We start from the raw sequence: 22,745 nt of genomic DNA on the forward strand, positions 1-22,745 counted from the left end.
TTGCAATTGGCAGGAATCTTATCATCCATCATTGGCTCTGCTCTCACCCTGCCCACTACGGACAATTCTTCCTGTGTGCAATGGGTGCATTTCTGTGCGGAATTCGGCCCAACATGAATTTAACGCCGAGTGTGACAATTTGTATGCAAAATGGCCGTATTTTTTACTGGAAAGTGGTGGAATGACGGCCAAAATAACTGCACATATGACATAGTTTATACACACAACAAAGGAACCAGGCATCTTTAGAATTGGTTTGCAATTAACTTTTATTTCACATTAAAAAAACACAAACTTATTCCTTCAACAGCAATATCTTGAATATCCCCCAACAAATGATACACCATATTAGCTATGCAAATACAGTAGACTCTCGATTATCCACGTATGGTTTATCAGATTTGTAGATTTACCATGCACCCGAGATTTATTCATAAATCGTGTTTTTTTTCCCTTAAGCCCAAATTAATAATCTAAAAAGTGTTTAACACGTAGGCTTTCGTGACCAATATTATTCATAATAAAATTGTAAATGTTGTGGTTTCACTCTTCAACACACCGGTGGGCTAAAGTAGTGAATTATTTGTCTTTTGTCAACGTGACACTTTTTTGCTGATTGGCCGTGTCGGGTGGTGGAGGGTTACGACACATTTATATAAAACGCGATCTAACCCAAAAACGTTAATTATGAATCTAAAAAGAGTTATCTTTGAAATGTTTATTACAAGTTACGTGCTTAAACCGAGCAAATGTGTGCTCCATTTATTCCTAAATCCACGCGATCAACTCTACAGTACAGTAGTTGCATATCTTTACAACAGTGGGCAGAGTTTGATTGATGTTGATTCGCGTGGCTCTGCTCCTATCCACTTAGTGGGCAGAGTCTTGTGCGTGGGAACAGGAGTGTTATCTCTGAGCATGCGGAAAATGTATATTTTTGGATTATCCGCGATTTTGAATTATCAATGGCCATCCTCTCCATCATTAGTGTGGATAATCGAGAGTAATGTACTATGAAATTTCGTGATAAGCACTTTACTATCAATATAAGTAGAGAATAAGGGTTTCACATGAATAGTGCAACGTGTCCACAAAGTACTAGATAACAAATCTCCGCAAGACTCGTGAATGACAACAAAAATATCAGGCTGTAATTAAGTGTGAAATAAGTAATGTGATAATTAAACCCATACATAGTACATGAAAAAATTGACGATCTTGGTGACTCCAAAAATATCCTATTACTCACGATGTGTCTTCAAATGTGTTACTCCTGACAAAGCAACATCACGAGCAACTGATATTGGATGAGTCTTCATGTACATCAAAATGTGGGGCTATGTCAGGGCTACGTCAGCCGTACCGCACCTTTTCATTGGCCAGAGCCAGCTGGCGGATGTTGCTTATGCAGCCTGCGGCCGCCACCTGCAGAAATGTGTCGGTGGAGCCCACCATGGCCACCAGTGGCTTTGAAGCAAATCAGAAACAGAAAAATAGCAGTCAAGGACACAATAACAAGACAAAGATCACCCGTATAGACTTTAATATATTTACGCGATCTAACCCAAAAAAACCTGTATTATGGATGATATTAGTCGCAAAAACCTACATGTTAAACTTTAGCAGACTTAGTGCAAGTGCTGTTTAGCGAGCGGCTATGAAGGCCGGGGATGCTTGATGCAAACTGAGAGGCCAGCACCACCCCCCGCCACTTTTTTCTCCCCAGTGGCAAAGTTTACACATTGCATCAAGTACTCATTTGAGGCTGAGTCGACCTAGGCGAGGCCTAGCACCAGTTTGGATAATCATCACTGGTGTTGGCTGTGAGCGGGAATCGAAATCGGGTCGCTGGATTCGTAGGCCAGCGCGCTAACCGCTACACTACCAGGACACTTCATACACATAAATGTAGCATTAACATTGTTCTTTCAAACAAAAAATGCCATTGGCTCAATTCAAGTCGGAAGAAGCATTCGTGGAAGTTAGCAGGGTAAACATTCCCCCTCCTTTCCGCCAAAGGAATGTGGAATTTCCACCACTGGCTCAGGGCTGTAAACAGGAGATGAGGACCAATGCCTCAATGAGCAGGAAGTAACTTTGACTTTGCAACATTTCAACACTCATCACCCAAATACATTCTCGGAATCTGTAATCAGAATCGGAATATTATACTGCAGGAGGAATCCGATGAGCTATGAAGCTCATTTTCACAGATGTCCAGTCGGGGCGGTTTAGAAAGTTACAACAACAAACAATGCAAAACCGGTAAAGTCACGTAGGTAAAAAAATGCAAATTAATAAAAGTAAAATAAAAATAAAATAAAAATCACGACGTTTCGGAAGCAACACAAGCCTCCGTCTTCAGGTGGATCACTGTATCACTTGATACAGCTATCGTGCTGTGACTGTTCCACCTGAAGACGGAGGCTTGTGTTGCTTCCGAAACGTCGTGATTTTTATTTTATTTTTATTTTACTTTTATTAATTTATTTTTTACCTACGTGACTTTACCGAAAAAACCTAAGAATATGAATCCTTGCAGTCACGAAAGCTTCAAATCTAGAATGCAAAACCGATCGGAGTGCAGATTATAGAAAAGGTAAGTCACAAAAAAAGTATATAAGTCCATTACCAAAAACAATTACACCCAATGTATAGGAATACAACTGGAATCGATTCTTCTGGTATACTTTTCGATGCATGTAATGTGAGTATAGGAATCTGTTTTAATGGATTGATGCAGCTTTAGTGGTCACATTCATGTGTGAATGCAAAGCACGTTGTGTTAGCGTAGCTGTTACAGCCATTTGTCAAAATGTGCCTATGTTGAAGCTTCATTCATCGATACAATTCACTTGCCTTTTCATCCTCAAAGGACAAAAAAACCCTATGTATGGATCACGACTCTTAATTTATTCTTCCTTGTTTTTGCACCGATTTCTATTTGCTTTATTGTTGTACTTGTGTTTATGTCATTGCTCTTTTTGATGACCTAGGTCACTTGCAAATTTGATTAATCCTGGGCTCTTGAATTCTCACCTGGTTCAACAAAATCATCTTGTAATTTTTTCTTCTAAAGTGCAATTGCACAAGGACGTCACCTATTTTTAAATCCTTTATATTAAGTTCGCTTGCTTGCTTGCGTGCTTGCGTGCTTGCTTACGACCGTGCAAATCTTTCGGTCGTTTTTTAACCCACTTCCCGTGATCCAATCGAGCTGACATTCTGCACACAGACTCGTTGTGCGAGACAATTAATGTTCGTGAAAAGAAATTTCCAAAATTTTACACTGTTTAGGGAAAACAAATTAAATATTTAATTACCAATTGCTTAATATTGGCAGACAATCATCTGACCCATAGGTGGCAGCCATCTCAAGCCAGAGGACGAGAGGACTCTAGCCGCCACGCATATAAAGGATTTAGAGTGAAAAACTTTGTTTTTACGGGTTATACTTATTAACAGCACGGTTGGCTATGTACGGTGCGAAAAAAGTTCAACATACATACAACAGCAATTTTTCCTGGCAAAAAGAAACCTCACATCCAATACAATCTGCGTGAATGGAATGAAATGTAAAGAGCTGGCTGGCCTACCTTGACCACTCCATTGCTGTGCATGGTGATGCAGTTCTCAGGAGCCAGGGACAGCTGGTAGAGAGCCTGCGCTGTGGCGCGGTGAACTAACGCATCCTTGGACTTGAGGTAGCGCACAAGCGGAGCCACCGCCTGGGCACCCCCAAATGCCACTCGGTTGCTCCCCCACGTGCAGCAGCAAGCGATCGCTTCCGCCAGGTTCTTACGCAGTTTGTCGTCCGTCTGTGGCATGAGAGGTCAGAAGTTTGAAATGGAATATACAGTTTCATGTCATTTTTTAACGCGGTAGGCGCGTTCCTGAAGAGTGCCTCGTGAAGCAAAAACGCAAGGAGTGAGGAATGTTTACTGAATCACATTTGCACCACAAAATCAGCCTGCAGTCATCCCATGGACGGACGAAGAGCTGAGATGAGGGTACGCTACAACGTTACTGTATCATTTTGCATACTGCATCATACCATCCAGCCCTCACCTGGTTTCAAATAAAATTTACTTATGCCAGAACACTTACAAAAAAATATAAATATCCTTATTAAAGATATGCATTTTGTTCTATTATGATATCTATATGAAGGACTCTTTCCAGCTGCAGGGTGAGAGGACATATCCATTACATGACAGTGTTTTGTACCTGACATAAATAATAATGATGCTTTGTTTTTGATAGAACACCCTGCTTTACACCACAGGTCTCTCAGAGTGCATTGCATGCGATAAGCTATGTACATCACATCTCGTCCCAAACATTGTAAAGGTCGTTCCAAGAGGTAGCATAAGGTTATTCAGCATTCAGTCTGCGAGTAGGCATTATTCTGCCAGTAGGAGGTGATGTTTGCTATGTGCAATCCCAACTGAGTAATTGGCAAATAATTTTAGAATGTGGCTTATATGGGCCATGACCCCGGCAGACAATGGAGTTCTCGTGAATGACGACGAAGGATCTTTAACATCCACTAAGCAGCAGACGGCGCATATCATTACGATTCACACATCCTCAGTAATAACCAGGGTGGCCACTGGATGTGAACTTCATGCATCTGATTTTCTCGCTATTACATATATTTCAAAAATGTGTTTTCCTTTGTGTTTGCTTGCTCTTCGTATCACAAACCTGTGCCAAGCGGAACATTTGCTACCGCTGGGCCACATCACCGCCCTGCACATCACACTTTATCATGAACAATAAAGTTACCTACTGCTTGTCTCTATTATTATTCTTGTAACAAAAAAAGATGAACGTTAAAATATAAACAAAGTGTAATCATTGTGGGAAATCCCTACCGTGCTCGTCAAATTGGCAAGAAGGGGCACCACCCCATGGTCCGTTATCACTGCCAAGTTTTCTTCATCCTTGGCAATTTTGGATATAGCTGCACACACACTGGCCAGAACCTCGTTGTCATCAGACTTGAGCAGGTTCACGATTAGCTCCAGTCCACCCACAAACGATCGCACCATTTCTCCAGCATCCTAGACAACATGCAATGAAAACAATATCAGTGTTTTTTTTTTAAATAATACCAGCAGTATTCTAACAATAAGCTACCTGCATTGATAGGATTTATACTTAGATACTGTATATGAAACATACTGTTACATATTCAAAATAATTAGTTTCATGCCACTTTATAGAGAAAATGTATGCTTACATGCACGTTTTATGACCAAAGTACAAGTGTAAGAACAACTACTAAGACAAAAGCGGTAGAGGAACAAATCAGCAACAAACTCAAGTTATTAAAGTATGAAAATAATCAAATATTCACCACCACTATCATTCAAACTAATAGGTAACTGGAAACATATAACTGGGTAACGTTTTAGGCTTTGGTCCCTGTTAAAGAACACAATGTGATTCTGGCCTCTGGTGGGAGTTACCTGTGTAGTGACATAGAATGGATCACTACGGCGCGTCGCGCTGGGTACAGTAGAATAAAGAAATATGGGTGTAGCAGCCAGCACAGCATGTAATACCACGGAGTGGGACACTAGGGTGCGTGGTGCTGGCTGCTGGCAGAGAGGAGAATATGAGGCCTACAGACAGAGCATGGTATAGCAGCTATCCCGCCAGCACAGCAGGTAATGCCATGTAGTGGGTCACTAGGGGGCGTGGCACTGGCTGCTGGCGGAGAGGGGCATGTGGAGACACGTCACCACGGCCGGCTGGCAAAGCACGTGATGGGCCGGGGTGCAGGATGTAGGACAAAGGTGACCAAGGGGACACAAGGAACATGGCCCAGGACCTTCTGGAGGGTTCCAGGAGGGGGCGTGGTTAAGGGCGGAGCCGGGCAGGTGGCACGTGGAGGTCGGCCCAGGACCTCCTGGAAGGTTCTAGAAGGGGGCGTGGCCAAGGGCGGAGCCAGGCCACGCTCAGAGGCATAAAAGACAAGCCCCGAGGTTAAATCAGGGCTGTCTACAGGTGGAATGGAACCCGAGGTGCTACGTCTTCGTCTCCGGCATCGTGGGTCAGACAGCATGTTGGCTGCTCTGACCCGTAATTAGTTATCCCGTGTGTGAACAGTGTGTATATAGTGTAGAATAAACGGTGTTGCCTCCTAAAATAGTGTCTCAGAAGTGACTCACTACACCTGTAACGGACCGGAATGTAGCCTTGTGTAAACACTCAGTACTGTCCATACAGCAGGGCTTGTATGAGTGAGTACCAGCTCTTTACGCATCATCAGCTACTTAGTAGAATTTATATTACCAGACAAGCCTATCGAGACAGGGGGCCATATTTATGAATTGGGCTAAATGTAGCATGCTGGAGTGTTTGAACTTTGTCCAAAATATATTGTGCTCAATTCCAGAACAAATCATTGCACCACTGCATGAGACAAAAATGAGCAGAGCCAATATTTACAACATGGACAGCAAACAATCTCATGTCAATCCTAGAGCACTGTGATGCAGAGGCATAATAATCATAACCCAGGCATGACCAAATATTCACTGGTCTATCTAGCACACAAAGATCCCCCGTATAGCCTTAACAGACTGTTGGGGCAAGTGCTATTAGCGAGTACCTATGGAGGCCGGCATAGTGCATAAGAGAGTGGATCGCCAGCCCCATGCGCCTTTTGTTCCCAAGTAGAGATGCTTATACACTGCACTAGGTATTCATTTGAGGCTGAGTCGACCTAGTCTATGGGTCAATGCTAAGAGATAGGTAACCAGTTCCCTATGTCAACAGATAGATATTTATGGTTTGAAAATTATACTTTGTAATGTATGCAGCTTATGTATAACTGTACACTAATAATTTACATATGAGTCTCGCCACCATATTTGGAGTTTGCATGTTCTCCTCGTGGTCATGTGGATTTTTGTCTGGGTCCTCCGGTTTTTCCCTCCACATTTAGAAACATGTGTTTGGAGTATTTGGCTGCTATAAATATCCACATGATGAAAAGTCACGTTGTAGTTTTACCTTGACATTTTCAATGCAAGGGCAAATAGCCCAAGCTGCACTGGCTTGCACTTGTGAGTTGGAGTTCTTAAGGAGGGACCAGAGCAGGCGAACTCCATCCAGATGATCGATAATACTAGACAAAGCACGATCAATACAGAACATTATAAAACATGCAAAGCCAACTTTACAACGGCAGAGGTTACATTATTACATGTACAGAAGTACTGTACCTTGCTTCTCTTGTCTCATACTAAGTCTCCTCCAGCCCGCTCCGCTCTCAATCCCTCCTACTCCTCACAGTTCCCATCTTTCCTTGTGCACAATCCTGTTTCCGCTCCTTTTCCCTACTTGCCCCCTTGCACTGGAACAAACTTCTCCTCCACATGGAGCCAAGCACCCTCCCTGTCTCGTTTCCACTCATCCCTCAAGACCCACCTCTTCTTCCTGGCCCATTCTTCCCTCCATCCCTAGGTACCCCTGTAATTCCCGTTCCCACTAACCTCTCTCCCCTTACCTATCCCTATCCCCCTTCCCTCTTTCCCCTCCTCCTCTCATATGCCACCATACCACCGTCTGTTAACCTCATTGTACCATTTATAACCCTTATAAAGCCCCTTGGATATAAGGCGCTAAATAAATATAAGACAAGATGTCTACATGCAGAAATATGTCTTTGATAAATGCAAGAGTAGGTAAGGCTTTAAAAGTAAAATAATGTAGACTCTATATGAGCATGCATAGGTGACGCTCTGTACAATCGTGGCTATACCGATCTGTGTTTGCGTATTGTTGTATGTAAAGTAATATGAACAATTTGTTTCATGCTATTTAGGCATTTTTACATGCGTAATGAGCTCTTAAGAAGATTAAATTAGTCCTCATTTCAGGCAGTCCTCAAATTACAAACAACCAACTTACGAATACGCCCACTTACACACCAGCTTCCATGAATTATGTTTTTTAACAATTACTTAAAACGTGAACACGCACTTGAAAACTAAACCGCGGAACTATTTTGTTCAGCGGAGTGATCCTCCACGAGATCTAATGAGTCGGCCTAGTGTGGGGAGTGAGCTTGGTTAGTGCGCTGCACTCCGAACCTGGGTACCCAAGTTCAATTCCTGGTCACGGCCAACACCAGTGACGTTATCTGAACTGGTCCTGGGCTTCTCCTTGCTAGACTCAACCTCAAATGTGTACCTGGTGCAGTGTGTAAACATCACCACTGCAGAAACAAAAGTTGCCGGGCATAGGGCTACCCACTCACCCCCTCGTGTGCCGTGCTGGCCTTCATAGGCACTGCTCACAAACAGCACTTGCCCCAACAGTCTGTTAAGGCTATACGGAGGATAGTTGTTGTTGGTGTGTGTCTGCGTGTGTGCCTGCACGCGTATCCCATGTGTGTGTGCATGCAATTGCGGTGACTTATCACACCCCTTCTGACAAGAAAGCCAGCATCAGGACGAAAGTCAAGTGAAAATAAAATTATTTTTTCTATTTATGTTCCTTTATTTTATGTTTTATTTACTATTTATGTTACTTAATTTAGTTGTATTTATGATACAGTATGCATTACAGCATTAAATGAAAATGTACAATATTTCTGATTTATGAGTTTAACAATGCTTCCATTTTTTGTTGAACCATATCACATTTCATGACACGGATCCATGGGCATTTAAAATACAGTACATTATTGTATTCTGACTTATGATACGGTCAACTCACGAACGAATCTCAGGAACAATTTGTGTTCATAGGTCGAGCACTGCCCGAATAGAGGTTGCCTAATGGCCTCTCTGGGAGGCCTGTCAAGCAGAAAGCCTGAGCTCCCTTAGAATATACATTGTATGATTCACTCAATAAAAAACATAGTCTGAGCTATATTTGTTAATGTGTGATTCATACCATTGTAATTATTAAAAGATATATTTTGGTTTAAAAATTATATTTTGTAATTTTATTGCCAATTGAAAATAACGGTATGAAACAAATTCGTATTAGAATTTTCAGATAAAAAAACTCAACACCTTTGTCAATAACACTGTCACCATAAAACGAGACAATATATCATAGGTAACATTTCAGGCAATGGCCCTTGTTCACAGCACAATTTACTACTGCATAAAGGCCAACCAACCACAGTACAATTAAGGCATAACATTTTTGGTGCGTTTGTTTTGGTCTCTCATCGTTGTTTGTGCGTGGGTGCGTGGGTGGGTGTGACTGCACATGCAGTAATCCATCATACACACCCCATGTTTTCAGGATCCATGGCGCAGGCACCCACTGCTCGGGTGACGTTGATGAGGAGCGGTTGGTTGGTGCCCGTGAGCAGCTGTACCAAGGGATGGATGCCGCTTGTCTTGCGGATTATGGCACGATTAGCCGGCTCCTGGCAGCATTCACCCAGCGCTCCCACCACGTTTATGAGCACCTCCTCTGGTTGATTGCTTAACAGGGACACCAGAGTTTCTATGGTCCTCAACTCCTGTAGACTGCAAGCACACAAAGCCACCAGCCGTGAAGCCCTCGTAACATTATTATTATTCAGTGAATGGTAACAACAACGACCTCAGTAAAACCATGAGTGTAACTCTATGGATCCGATTCAGTTGTTTGTCAAATATTTTTTCCACCGACACATTACAGGACAACAACCCAACGTAGAAAGTGGTCTTTGTGTGGCACATTAGGAATGGATCACTCTTTTAATTATGTCCTTGTGCAGCAAGGGAGTAAAGTGTGGTTCTGTGAAAGTCCTGATGTGCTGTGCAGTGCATCAATGCATGTGTGTACAGCAGCATGTGATGACTGAGTCGGGCCTGTAGGTGGCTGGCAGGGTTATTGAATGACCGCGCGGATATACCAGTCACATGGTTAATGGCGGCTCGGGAGCAAGGCTGGTTGTAACACACGTGTTGTTGTATTTTACAGGTAAAGGACCCAAAGGTTGTTTTTGATCGTTATATAAATGTTTCTAGACTTGTTCTAGACTTTAAGCTTGGCTTTGAAGTGTTTGTTTGTGATATATGCAATTAGAGGCGTTTTAGCACTGTGCATTGTAAAGGGATGATGCACTGTAATTAGTTACTGTCATTTTAATTCTCTAAATCTAATACTGTTTAGTCTATAACCATGCCCATGTACCCAGAATATGACTACTTGCAATGCTATTGAGAATAGAACACATGTAAAGTAGTAAGCTGTACAATGGTGATATACAGTACGTATACTGTACACATACAGTACATATAATGGGTGTAAGATACCGATATAAGTGGATAGTATAGATAGACATACAGCTTAGGATTAAAGTAATAGTCGAATAGTGATGTGCAAATGTGATTGTCAAAGACAAAGATGGTTTATCAGTAGTAGAATTGGGTTTAAGAGAAAGGGTTAATGAATAACCGCTCGTGTAAACCAGCCACATGGTTAATGGCGGCTCGGGAGCAAGGCTGGTTGTAACACACGTGTTGTTGCATTTGACAGAGTGACGGTGCTGTTCTTCCCAAGATTAATATTAACCACAATAAATAAATGTGCTTGCCCTCGATTTGGAGCACCTGCCCACGTCCTTCATTTCGAGTGTGCAACATTTGTCTCAGACGAGCAATACAATTTATACTGATCAAAGAGAAAGCAATCATACAGGAGGTGTTAAGATGTTCAAACACCAAATAGACACCTATTCCAAGGCATTAAGTCTGCATTACCTACACATATTTATGGTATACTGTGCAAAGAAAAATGTTATTTGATAACGTATGCATTGTCCTTGAAACTGATTAACATGCACCAGAGACAGCCTCCTTCATGGCTTTGTCTCACCAGTCCTATAGAGCAAAGAATTCCAAAAGGTGAACACAAGGACAATGCAAATACCAAAGCATGAATAGCTCTGGTTAAGTAGTGTTTGAACATCTTCACAAATGTATTATTGGAAGGAAGGGTAAAGACTGTTCTTCTCTTTTATCACCTTAATAACGGAATTTTTTTTCTCATAAATACAATTTATACTGCACAGTAATATCTCGGTTAACAAAGTAGATTCATTCCATGACATCACTTTATTGTTAGGAACTTCATTATCAGAGGTAGATATAAGAGAGGAAGGATGGGGATACGTTCCAGGACTTCAGAGAAGAGTGTACAATAGCAAAACATCAAATAGGCTCAGTGCCTTCTGTATTATCAGCGCCTGACTGAGTAGCATGTGGTGCTGTGTGATTTCGTTCACCCAAACACTTTACAGTTTGTCTATTTCCCCAATAACACCGTTTCACGTGCGTGTTAGTTTAGTAGCAGTAAGGTCACTAGATTGTTGCATAGAAACCTGTACTTTCTCTGGTGGCCTTCAAATTGTATTTAAGGTGGACTGCGCTAACCCAAACGAAAGCGCCACTTCTCTTTCATCTCTCCTGCCTCTACCCTCCTTATGATCTGCATTTTTCCTTTTCAAAGAGATAGATTTACACTGCACTTCATCACTGCAAAAAACAATATCAAACATTACCAACACGAGGAGCTCAAGTAATGGCCGGCAGGAGGGGAAAGAATGGGGAGGCGCGCTGCTGATTGGGCCGAGTGAGGGAGACTCACGAAGCTCTTCGCTCATTGGCTGCTGATAATATTCAGTAAACAAACTCCACGATCGGTCACGTCGACAGGACACCTGTTTAAAATGTTACTCTTTTTGTTAATCGCTTTGCATGATATGAGGATATTTTTTTTATTTTGTAGATTTTTTCGTAAAAATAGGGAGGTGAAATAGCCCTCCAGGGGCGACTTTGTTATAAAGGGGCTTCATTCCTAGACTTCGTTAACTGAGGTATAACCGTATATTGATAACTGCGTTGCAATGCAAACTACGCTCCATGTGATTATCGATACATGACCACCAACTATAAAATATATGGTCTTCCAGCTCTCTAACCATACTTATTGAGGTACTTCATCCATACCATATATGCACATGTTTATTCTGCTGATATAAACTGGAGAGTGATGCATGTCATGATATCAGCCACATTTGTATCAAAACATTGGTTACATATCAATCCTATATTTAAGTACTTAATTAAACTGAAAAAGTCTTCCAAACGTACCTACATTTAAAACTCATAAAAGTTATTCAAAATGTATGCTATGCCAAAACATTACGTGGAAACTTAAAATACTAATCACAATTTTTGTGGAGAAAATAAATAACAAAGTAAATAAGCATTGTCTCCCTAATCGGCAGTTCACCAGCATTGATTTAAGCAATCTTGACTCTGCTAACTGCTAAGACACTCGAAACCATTCCAGAGTATGCTTATCTTGAAATCAATGCTGTTTAAATTATGCACCCCAGAAGGCTGTATGGCTAAGGATATGTGAAGGACACATGTTGTCTCCTTACATGGCAACGTTCTCTTGGCTGATGGAGCACTTCCAGATAGCCCCGGTCACTGCAGCCAACAGCTCCTTGTTCTCAGATTTTCCGAGCAGGATGTCCAACGGGTGCAAGCCTCCGTATTGCCGCACAAGGTCACGGGTCTCTTTATCTTCTGCACACTGTCAAGAAAAGAGTCTTCTTTTTAATACTCACCATCTCAAATCATCCAGTGGCCAGACAGCCTACAGTAGTCATATACAGGGTGTTTTAAAAAGATGTACCCGATTTGAAATCGCTATATCTCTACAACCACAAACCACCCATGAATGAAACTCTTACCACTTGAAAGGGCGGTGCATATAGTTTTAAATGATTACCGCTAGATGCCTCTCCCAGCGCACAAATAGCCCCTAGCCTCAGTCATTCGCAAGATGGTGAACCCACAACACAAGGCGTTTTGCGTTCTGCAGTTCAGCAAGACTCAATCCGTAATTGTGGTGCAGAGTGCGTTTCAACGGCGTTTTGGCATTGATCCGCCAATGTCAAAGAGCAATCGTCGTTGGTACCGACAATTTGAGGAAACAGGCTGTTTATGTAAGGGGAAGAGCACAGGGCGACCACGCACCTCAGAGGAAAACATGAAAAGAATTCAAGAGAGTTTTCTGCGTAGCCCGTGCAAGTCCACTCGTCGTGCCAGCCGAGAACTTGCGATCCCTCATACGACTGTCTGGCGTGTGTTAAGGCAACGTTTAATCATGAGGCCATACCAGTTGCAAATGATACAGGCTCTTCATGCAGGTGACAAAGGAAAACGTGTAGAATTTTGTGATGCGATGTTACAGAACATAGAGGACGATAGCTTCTTACCACGTTTGATTTTTAGTGATGAAGCAACGTTTCATCTAAGTGGTAAAGTTAACCGTCACAATGTGCGCATATGGGGATTAGAGAATCCACACTAAACTGTAGAGCATGAGCGTAATTCCCGAAAGTGAACGTGTTTTGTGCTGTTTCTCAAAAATAGGTTTATGGCCCTTTCTTTTGCGAGGGAAACACTATTACGGGGCAAGTGTATCTCGAAATGCTGCAGAAATGGCTCTTTCCACAACTTGATGATGATTCCGATGACTTAATTTTTCAGCAAGATGGAGCACCGCCACATTGGCACCTGCAGGTTCGACGTTTTCTAAATGACACACAGGCTTGGCGCTACACTCTTGGCCCACAAGATCCTCAGACATCACACCCTGCGACTTTTTCTTGTGGGGATACGTCAAAGACCGTGTTTTTGTGCCACCATTAGCGACTAATCTGGATGACCTCAAAAACGGAATCACGGCAGCGGTGACTTCAGTGGAAGAAGACACTTTGAAAGGCATTTGGGACGAATTCAACTATCGTCTCAATGTTGTCCGTACAATAGGTGGAGGGCACATAGAGCATTTATAAAATGGTTAGTAAAACCTGATAACTCATTAAACCGTTTGTAACTTTTTGTGTAATTGTAACATGTTGCCATCGTGAAATATACTGCTTTGAAATTGGGTCCATCTTTTTGAAACACCCTGTATATACACATTTATACTATATAGATTAAGTCAAACACGAATTGGGTATTCACCTCATAACATTCACCTCATAACCTGTGTTAGACTAACGATCCACTACCATCAAATTTAAGCATAACCCCAGTGGGTGGCACTGTGTGTAGGAGCCTCGACAGATGTATCTTAACGTTTCAAGTCCATACTCTTTGATTCTTTCGGTAAAGTCACGTAGGTAGAAAATAATAGATCACGACGTTTCGATCGCAACACAAGCGACCGTCATCAGGAAACTGCTGAAACGGAGTGCACTTCAGAGTTCTACCGAGTGCATCGTTCACCTGTGCTCAATAAAATTAGTACCACTTTGTTGGATATTAACAGTGGTCATTATATGAGCAGACTAATCCCCTCCATGGGAATGACAAACAACAATCCAGCTTTATAATAGTAACAAATACCAGTTTTAATTCTTCAATTAAACAAATGTATTTTTTATTCAATTATAGGAATAGCAATAGGAGTAAAATAATTTCTGAAGTCATTTAATGATAAAGAACTTAAAACATTGACTATAAAAAAACTTATATATATATTCCTCCCAGTGTTTCACATGCATTGAATGAAATGTGTTCAGTCTGGGAATGCAGATTACCTTGAATATGGCACTTGCACAGTGCATTTGTAACTCTTGGTTGTCACTGTTCAAGTTTTTGACCAAGTCCTCAATCATCTTCTCCGTCTGGATGGCGAGTCGATAGCTTGCCTATAGCAACAAATATATATTTAGTTTTTAATGATCGCAAATACTGTAAAAATGCAGTACTAAGTAAATGTGTAGCCATGATAAACATTACGTAGAGGTAACAAAAACAAAAATCCAAGATCCTCTCCCATCTCCATATTCTCTCTCAATAAGAGGATGGACAATGACGATGGCCATATATTTAACCACTGCAATTAACTCAGTTTGGGAAAGCTACCTCCAAGGCCCTGGATCCAGGCCTCAGAATTTGAGACTACAAATAGCAGCAGTGTTTGACTAAAACAGTATTCGGCTTACAAATGTATAATTCCCTGGCTGGTATTATATAATATTCCTTCCATAGTTGAGTGTCAAAACAGAAGCCTTACAACAGATCATATTGATCAATTAACCAATGGGCTTTCCTGTTAAATCAATATTTGGACTCTAAAGGAGGCAATGTTTGCTGGAACATTGGACTTTTAGTAGGTTATTCTTTGGGTCTTTCGGTAAAGTCATGTAGATAGGTTCAAAGAAAATAACAATAAACTATGATGTTTCGATCGCAACACAAGTGTTCATCATCAGGAAGAAAACAAGCGTTCGTCATCAGTAGGTTATATGGTTTTTCTCGTTACATTTCCTCATTAGTCATCCTCGAAGACATGTTTCCTTCTTTATCTGTTGTTCCATCACCAGTCTCATCAATTGACCATCATCCCTTTTCGTGATGTATCTTCACCAAGCTCGTTTACTTTTCTCAGAAGTAAATGTGTCTTTCATTTCTGTTCTCTGATTCATGATCCTGTGGAATGTTTAACTTAGATTTTATATTCATCACCAGCAGTCGCCAATGTTAAGCATACAGCATGCAATTGTACCACGTGTATCCTCACGAAAAGCATTCATTCCTACATATAGGATACGTATGGCATAATTTACGACTTTAGAATACTCCAGAGAAAATATCTGATAACCTCATAACTGATCGTTCCCTCTGTGCACACACCTCTGAAGCACACTCTTGCAAGGTGCCCACAACTGGGATGAGCATGTTCTCATGGGGCGACTTGAGCAGTCGCGCGAGCAGCGGGATGCCTCCCGCCTTGCGGATGGCTTGCTTGTTTTTTCTGCTTTTACTGCAACTCCACAGCGCTAGGGCCCCACAGCGAGCGACCTCGATGTCCTTCTCTTGCGCGGGACTTAAATTGGCAGAGCGCATGGGAACGCAGTCCATTAATCCCACCTGGAAAATAAATAAATAACCCCATAACTCAACTACCACGCGATCGTAGTAAGATGTGATTGTGGATAAGAGGCATTGTGGGTAAGAAGGGCACCCACAAATGATCACTGTGGCTACTAATCACAGAAATGGTATAATCATTACCGACAATGATGATAATGGATTGATAAGGATTATTATACCCCCACTGTGCACACTCTCTGGCTGTGGATTCACAGTTTGCCACGAAGCCAGGTTACCCACTGCTTGATCATGCAGCTAACTGTGCTGTTTTGGGATAAGAAGAGGATTAGAGAAGATAATATATGCATGAGGACATCTATTGTGCAGATGGCGTGAGGTGATTGGTTCATCCGACATGCCCTCTTCACTGTGGATCATGTGATTACACACTTACCAGTTTTTTTATACCATTGTGCTTCCGGACTGTTCTTCGTGCCCGCCGAAATTTAGCAATATTGGCGATTGTCTCAGCCGCCAAACACTTGAGTTCCTTTTCAGAGGAATCCAGGATGTTTACCATAGTTTGGAGGCCGCCAATGTCAACAATGGATTGGCGGATTTGTGAATTGTGGCTAATCTCCTTCAGTATTTTAAGTGATCCAATCTGTAAGCAGGAAATTGACAATACAAAACCAAGTTAATTCAGAAATAAAAATAATGAACCCTTTAATCTGTCTTATGATGAACATCATTTATAGACCTCATCCACAAATTTGCCTATTCACAATAGCATTCTCCAATATTACTCCAAATAAGATGAGTTATACTGTATTCATTGCTATTTACTTTCAATTTAAGAGTTGATAGTAACAATAAAAGCAATAATGCAAATTATAACGCAGCAACATTTTAGAGACATGAATGACCGTGACTCTGAGGCATGGAGGCAACCTCAGTGTCACTCGAGGGGCAGGCGAAGGAAGTGGTAGGGCCTTTAAGTGTCTATACATTTTATGTAAATTGAATGTTGCCGTGAATGTCCAATATATATGATCAATGCATGAGGAACGTTAACATGCACCACAACAGAAGCTGCATTTGTACAGGGTCCACATACTAGCTGTATGAATGGCAGTGTCACAACCACTATTGTGAAATTAGACTTTGACAACTACTGCTCACAAAAATGTTGTGCTTACAATTCCAGAAAATTATTCAAAGAAATTAATAGTTTACTCATTTTAGTTATTACCCTCAGCAGTCAAGTAACGATACACTGATTAATCAATGGACATCAACTCACACAATCACAATTAACTAATTTAATCGTGCACTTGAGATAGATCATGAAAGCGGTAAGCAAATGCTCTGCTGATAGACGACGGAGGCTAATGACGTTGACACAAGCATACAAACGAGGCAACGAAATGAGAAATGCATCAGTGTCAAAACGAGACAAGAAACTTATTCTTCAATCAGATAGGTTCCCCAAAGCAAATTATCAAATTGCTGGAGGGTGAATCGCTACATGCTTAATACACAGCTCCTGTGGAAATAAAAAAAACTCAACAACAATCATCATCAACACTGCCCGTTTTAGGTAATGGCCATTTCTGTGCTATGAAGGCTACTGCGAGAAATGTCACCCATTACATAGTGTATGCATTTTTCTGGTATTTAAAGGCAGCGTTGTTGACCATTGTGTAATGCGGGCGTAACCGACCTTCCGGATGTGACGTCATGGGGGGAAGGAGTTACGTCACGTGGGGGTAAGGGTTCAGGTATTAAAGGGGTGAAACCGGAAGAGGAAAGGGTCGTTCTGGGAGCTGGGCTAGTGTGAGGCCACATAGGGCGGAAGTAGGAGGAGTGGCGAGATCGCCACACACACAGAGTACGGTCAGCACCGTCGGCCAGCGGTGACCGACCCCGGAGGAACGGGGAGCAGCGGTGAGACCGCAGCAAGGGCGGCCAGGGAGGCTGCACGGAGAGAACAGCAGCGGGGCTGCTTCGGGGGAGAGAGAGACAGCAGCGGTGGGGCTGCGTCAAGGAGAGCAGGGAGGCTGCACGCAGAGAACAGCAGCGGAGCTGCGGTGGGGACGGGAGAAGGCTACAACAGCGACAGCAGCGTCGGCCCCGGAGCGGAGGGTCTCTGGGAGAGAGCCGTGTGGGAAAGAGAACACGAACCGAATAAAGGACACCAAGCCAGATACCGTGGTCGAGTCCTTTATTACACTGGTGTCAGAAGTGTAACGGCATGTCGAAGCAACTAAGAAAAAAGAATGTTCCGACGCCATCGTCTGCTTCATCATCTGACGACGAGGGTCTTCCTCCGGCGATGGACCCAGCTGCGTTGGTGGAGGAGACCCAGGCTGGAGCGAGTGCAGGAGTTCAAGATGTTGCCGCGTCGGCGGGCCCGTCAGCACCAACGGACGCGGAGGCCCGATGGGCACAGATGGCGGAGCAGCTTGAGACGCTCAAGAATGTATTGGCGCAGTTGTGTGCCCTCGTCACGCCGAAGACGGCGTTTGGAAGAGCTGAGGGTGGGCCAGAGGCCGCCGCCTCGCCGTCGACGCCATCAGCCACGCGGCGCGACGACGCCATCTTGGGCGTGGCGGGGGAAGAACGGCGGGAAGCCGCCATCTTGCGCTCTCCACGACGGGGAGCCGCCATCTTGACCACGCCGCGATGCGACGCCATTTTGAACCTGCCACCGGATGAAGCATCGCTCGAAGACGGCGCGCCGAGGAGTCGCAGTCGTCACCTTACTACGGTCAAAGAATTCTCCATCGGGGGCGATTGGAGCGCTTTCGCCTGCAGATTTTTGGCGGCGGTACGTTCTGCAAGGTGGACTGACGCTGAGGCTTTGGAAGTACTGCCGACTCTTCTGGATGACGAGTCGTTCAGATTTTTTCGTTCGATAACGGCTGAAAAGAAGAAGACATTGCGAGGAGTTTTTGACGAAATGGCGGATGCTTACGAGCCACCTGATGACGCTCATCGCCGATTTGCTCAACGACAGCGAGCGCCCGAGGAATCGCCGGTGGCGTTTAGGGGTGTGGTACTGGAGTTGGCTATGGCCGCGTATCCGGAGACGAAGCCTGACCTGCTCGAGCCTCTCATCTTGGGGAAGATGCTTGAGCTGTCCCGGGATCTGAGGATTCCCATGCCGGCATGCGGCCACGAGAAGCTAACGTCCCGGGCGGCAGCCAAGTGCCTGGACGCACAGTTTAACCTGCGCCGGTGGAAGCAAGTCGCGGCATGGACGGGGGGGCCCATCATCGAGGGAGGCGCCGTGGGTTGGTTGGGCCGGGGTAAGCAGGTCCCGCGCGCTGCACCGCCGGCACGGGGGCGTCGGGACGCAGGGCCTGCGCTACGGCACAACGACGTCGACTGCTTCCGCTGCGGGCGTAGGGGCCACTACGCCAGGGACTGCTGGGCCCGCATCCCGGGTCCGCCCCAGCAGGAGGCCTCGTCAACGGACGCCCCAAAGAAGGAACCTCCAAAGCAGGCAAGTCGGTGCGCACCAGACACCCGGCAAGGCTTTACACCTCACCCATCACCATTGTCGTGCGATTCGGGTGTTGTTACCAACGGGAGGCCATCGACGGGGCCATGTCGCTCGGTGACGCAGTGGCGTAAATTGTCACGGAGAGTCGTCGCGGCCGCTACGGGTTCGTCCACTGTACCGGGGTCTATACAAGGGGTGGACGTACGTATTTTGGTTGATTCCGGGGCGTCCGCGACCATTATATCGGATGTCATTTTCCATCTCTTGGGCATCCCATCGGGGGCCGTGCGACCGGTTTACGGGTCATGTGTCGCTGCAAACGGGGGTAGCATGGGCATTGTGGGCCAGGTGGACGCTAAAATATCTATCGGGGATGTGTCGGCCTCGGGTATAGTGTTAATTTCGAGATCTCTGGCAGTTCCTTGTTTATTGGGTACTGATTTTTTTGGCTAGGATGCCCATTCTGATAAAAATTAATGAGAATTGTATTGAATTGCCGGGTGGCCGTCAAATCTCGTTTCTGCCGTCGCCCTGGGGGCGACCTGCCCCTGCCGCCCAGGTGCAGGCGTTATCCGATGTATCTGTTGACATTCCACCTGGCTCACAGATGCTTATCCCCTTGCGGTATCGGAAGCCTCTGCCTGATCGGCAAGGTGCGGTTGGGGTCTTGTTGTCACCGTCCGCCACTATAACGGCCGGATTGGCGCTGGTTGGGGCGCAGACCATCGTCCGGCCGGACCAACAACCGTTTTTGCAGGTGCTCAATGCGAGTACCGAGAACGTATGTGTTCCGGCAGGTACGGTTGTGGCACATGCCACTACGGCTTTTACGGCACAGGATTGCCTGCACGGTCAGGGTGTGGTTGCTGGAGTTTCGGGGCCGGGAGCTTCGGATAATCGCTGGATTGCCGACTTATGTAGTGAAAATTCTTCCCTGTCCGGGGAACAACGTAGTGCGATTCGTAAATTGTTGTTGACTTATTCGGATGTGTTTAGCTCCGACGATTTGGATTTGGGGCGCACCTCGTTGCTTTACCATCATATTGACACAGGGGACGCTGCCCCTATTCGGCTGAACTCGCACCGGATGAGTCCGGCCGAGCGGGAACACGTTCGGGGGGCAGTGGATGACATGTTGGCTGCGGACATTATATCTCCATCTAACAGCCCATGGGGTGCGCCTGTGGTTTTGGTTAAGAAAAAGCACGGCAAATTGCGATTTTGTGTTGATTTCCGGAAATTGAATAAAGTATCGGTGGCTGACGCGTATCCCCTGCCGCGTATGGACGACTCCCTCGATGCTTTGTCGGGGGCTAAGTTCTTTTCTACGCTCGATCTCTCTTCGGGATTCTGGTAGCTTCCCCTTGACGAGACCTCGCGGGAGAAAACCGCATTCCGTACGCCGCAGGGGTTGTTTCAATTTAATTGCCTTCCGATGGGGCTGAATGCGGCCCCTGCCACATTTCAAAGGTTGATGGAGTTGGTGTTGACGGGGTTGCAGTGGGAGACATGTCTCATATATTTAGACGATATTATCGTCTTCAGCCGCACATTTGATGAACATTTACGGCGGTTGGAGTCGGTGTTCACGAGGATGCGTTCCACCAATTTGAAATTTAAACCTAAGAAATGTCACCTACTGCAACGGTCCGTCCGTTACTTGGGGCATATCGTGAGTGCTGATGGGGTGGCCACGGATCTGGAAAAAACGGCGTGCGTCCGGGATTGGCCAACCCCGGCCACCGTGGGGGATGTACGTCGCTTTTTGGGATTTGCTTCATATTATCGGAGATTCGTTCCGGATTTTGCGACGATCGCGAAGCCCTTACACCTCCTTACGGGTAAAGGACGAAAATTTGGTTGGGGACCGCCGGAAGAGGCGGCTTTTCAGAGCCTGCGCGATCTGTTGGCTACGGCGCCGACGTTGGATTATCCGGATTTCGATCACCCCTTCATTCTTGATACGGATGCGAGTGACACAGGCATTGGCGCTGTGTTGTCTCAGTCTAAAGGGGGTGTGGAGCGCGTGGTGGCGTATGGTAGCCGGGTTTAGTCTCCCGCGGAAACCCGCTACTGCGTCACTCGCAGGGAACTTTTGGCTGTTGTTTTCTTTCTACGCCAATTTCGACCGTATCTGTACGGTCGTTCGTTTATTGTGCGCTCGGATCATGCGGCCTTGCAGTATGCTCTTAAGATGGACCAGCCATCCGGCCAGTTGGCGCGTTGGTTGGACACGCTGCAAGAATTTTCCTTTCAAATTCACCATCGGAAGGGGGTGCGCCATGCGAATGCGGACGCACTTTCAAGGTTGCCGCAGCGCTCCCCTTGTGCGTGCGCGTCGGGGACGCATAGGTGTGCGCCGATTCAATCTTCCCCTCAGCCGGTCGTGGGAGCCATCGAGACACCGGATGCTCCGATGGAGCCGGGTCCGACTGATGGGATTTTGAATCTGCCGCGGTCTGTGTGGATTCGGGAACAAATGATGGATGAGTCTTTGTTGTCCTTACGGAAACGGTCTGCGGGGGAGAGCGGGGGTCCGTGTATGGCTGGGGTACCGGAAACCGCTCTCCGGGACGGTCTGCTCATGTGGAGGGAAGGAGTCCAGGAACGCTGGCGTCTGGTCGTGCCGGCGTCCTTGCGATACGAGTTAATCAGGACCCTCCATTGTGACACGCTCTTACATCTGGGTGTTCAAAAGACCCTATTGACGTTGCAACGTCATTACTTTTGGCACGGCATGGCGACAGATGTCGTCGGGCACGTGCGTGCGTGTCCCGATTGTGCTCGGCGGAAGCCACCTAAACATCCTTATGTGCCGCCGATACAGTCTATTCAGGTGTCTTGGGTCAATGAATTGGTGGCACTGGACATTCTGGGACCCTTCCCACCATCTGCGAGGGGTAATAAATATTTGTTGGTTGGGGTGGAGTATCTCTCCCGGTGGCCGATGGCCTGGCCGTTGCCCGACCAATCGGCCGCGGCTATTACCGACGCCTTTCTATTTGGGTACGTTATGGATAAGGGTGCGCCGGAGAGACTCCTCACGGACCAGGGCCGGAATTTTTCTTCTAAATTGTTGGCGGAAGTGTGCGCAGCCCTTGGGACTAAGAAAATACGCACATCTCCTTACCATCCGCAAACGGATGGTATGGTCGAACGGTTAAATCGAACCTTGTCCGCCATGCTGTGCCACACGGTGAGTGAACAACAATCAGATTGGGATTTGCACATCCCTGGGGTGCTTTCGGCGTACCGGATGACGCCGCATGTGGCTACAGGGTATTCGCCGTTTTTCCTTATGTATGGTCGGGAGAACGTGCCGCCGATGGATGTGCAGTTGGGAACCGGGATGAGGGGACCTGGTAAGC

At 45.2% G+C, this 22,745-nt stretch overlaps 1 protein-coding gene across 3 annotated transcripts in view; it reads right to left on the reverse strand.

Annotated features, from left to right (window-relative positions):
- Positions 1–268: 268 nt before the first annotated feature.
- Positions 269–22,745, reverse strand: part of LOC133355491 (outer dynein arm-docking complex subunit 2-like) — a 33,136-nt gene continuing 10,659 nt past the window's right edge. For all 3 annotated transcript variants that reach the window (XM_061572811.1, XM_061572817.1, XM_061572826.1), the window contains exons 4-12: positions 16,324–16,533; positions 15,690–15,926; positions 14,591–14,701; positions 12,416–12,570; positions 9,264–9,506; positions 7,027–7,141; positions 4,878–5,066; positions 3,597–3,818; positions 269–1,467 (exon numbers count right to left, since the gene is read on the reverse strand). In XM_061572811.1, coding sequence (XP_061428795.1) covers positions 1,354–1,467; positions 3,597–3,818; positions 4,878–5,066; positions 7,027–7,141; positions 9,264–9,506; positions 12,416–12,570; positions 14,591–14,701; positions 15,690–15,926; positions 16,324–16,533 — 1,596 coding nt within the window. In that variant the 3' untranslated portion in view covers positions 269–1,353. The remainder of the gene's footprint in view (positions 1,468–3,596; positions 3,819–4,877; positions 5,067–7,026; positions 7,142–9,263; positions 9,507–12,415; positions 12,571–14,590; positions 14,702–15,689; positions 15,927–16,323; positions 16,534–22,745) is intronic.

This window comes from Lethenteron reissneri, chromosome 7 (assembly GCF_015708825.2).
Source record: "Lethenteron reissneri isolate LAM-NWPU_2019-01 chromosome 7, ASM1570882v1, whole genome shotgun sequence".
In the NCBI taxonomy this organism is placed as follows: domain Eukaryota; kingdom Metazoa; phylum Chordata; class Hyperoartia; order Petromyzontiformes; family Petromyzontidae; genus Lethenteron; species Lethenteron reissneri.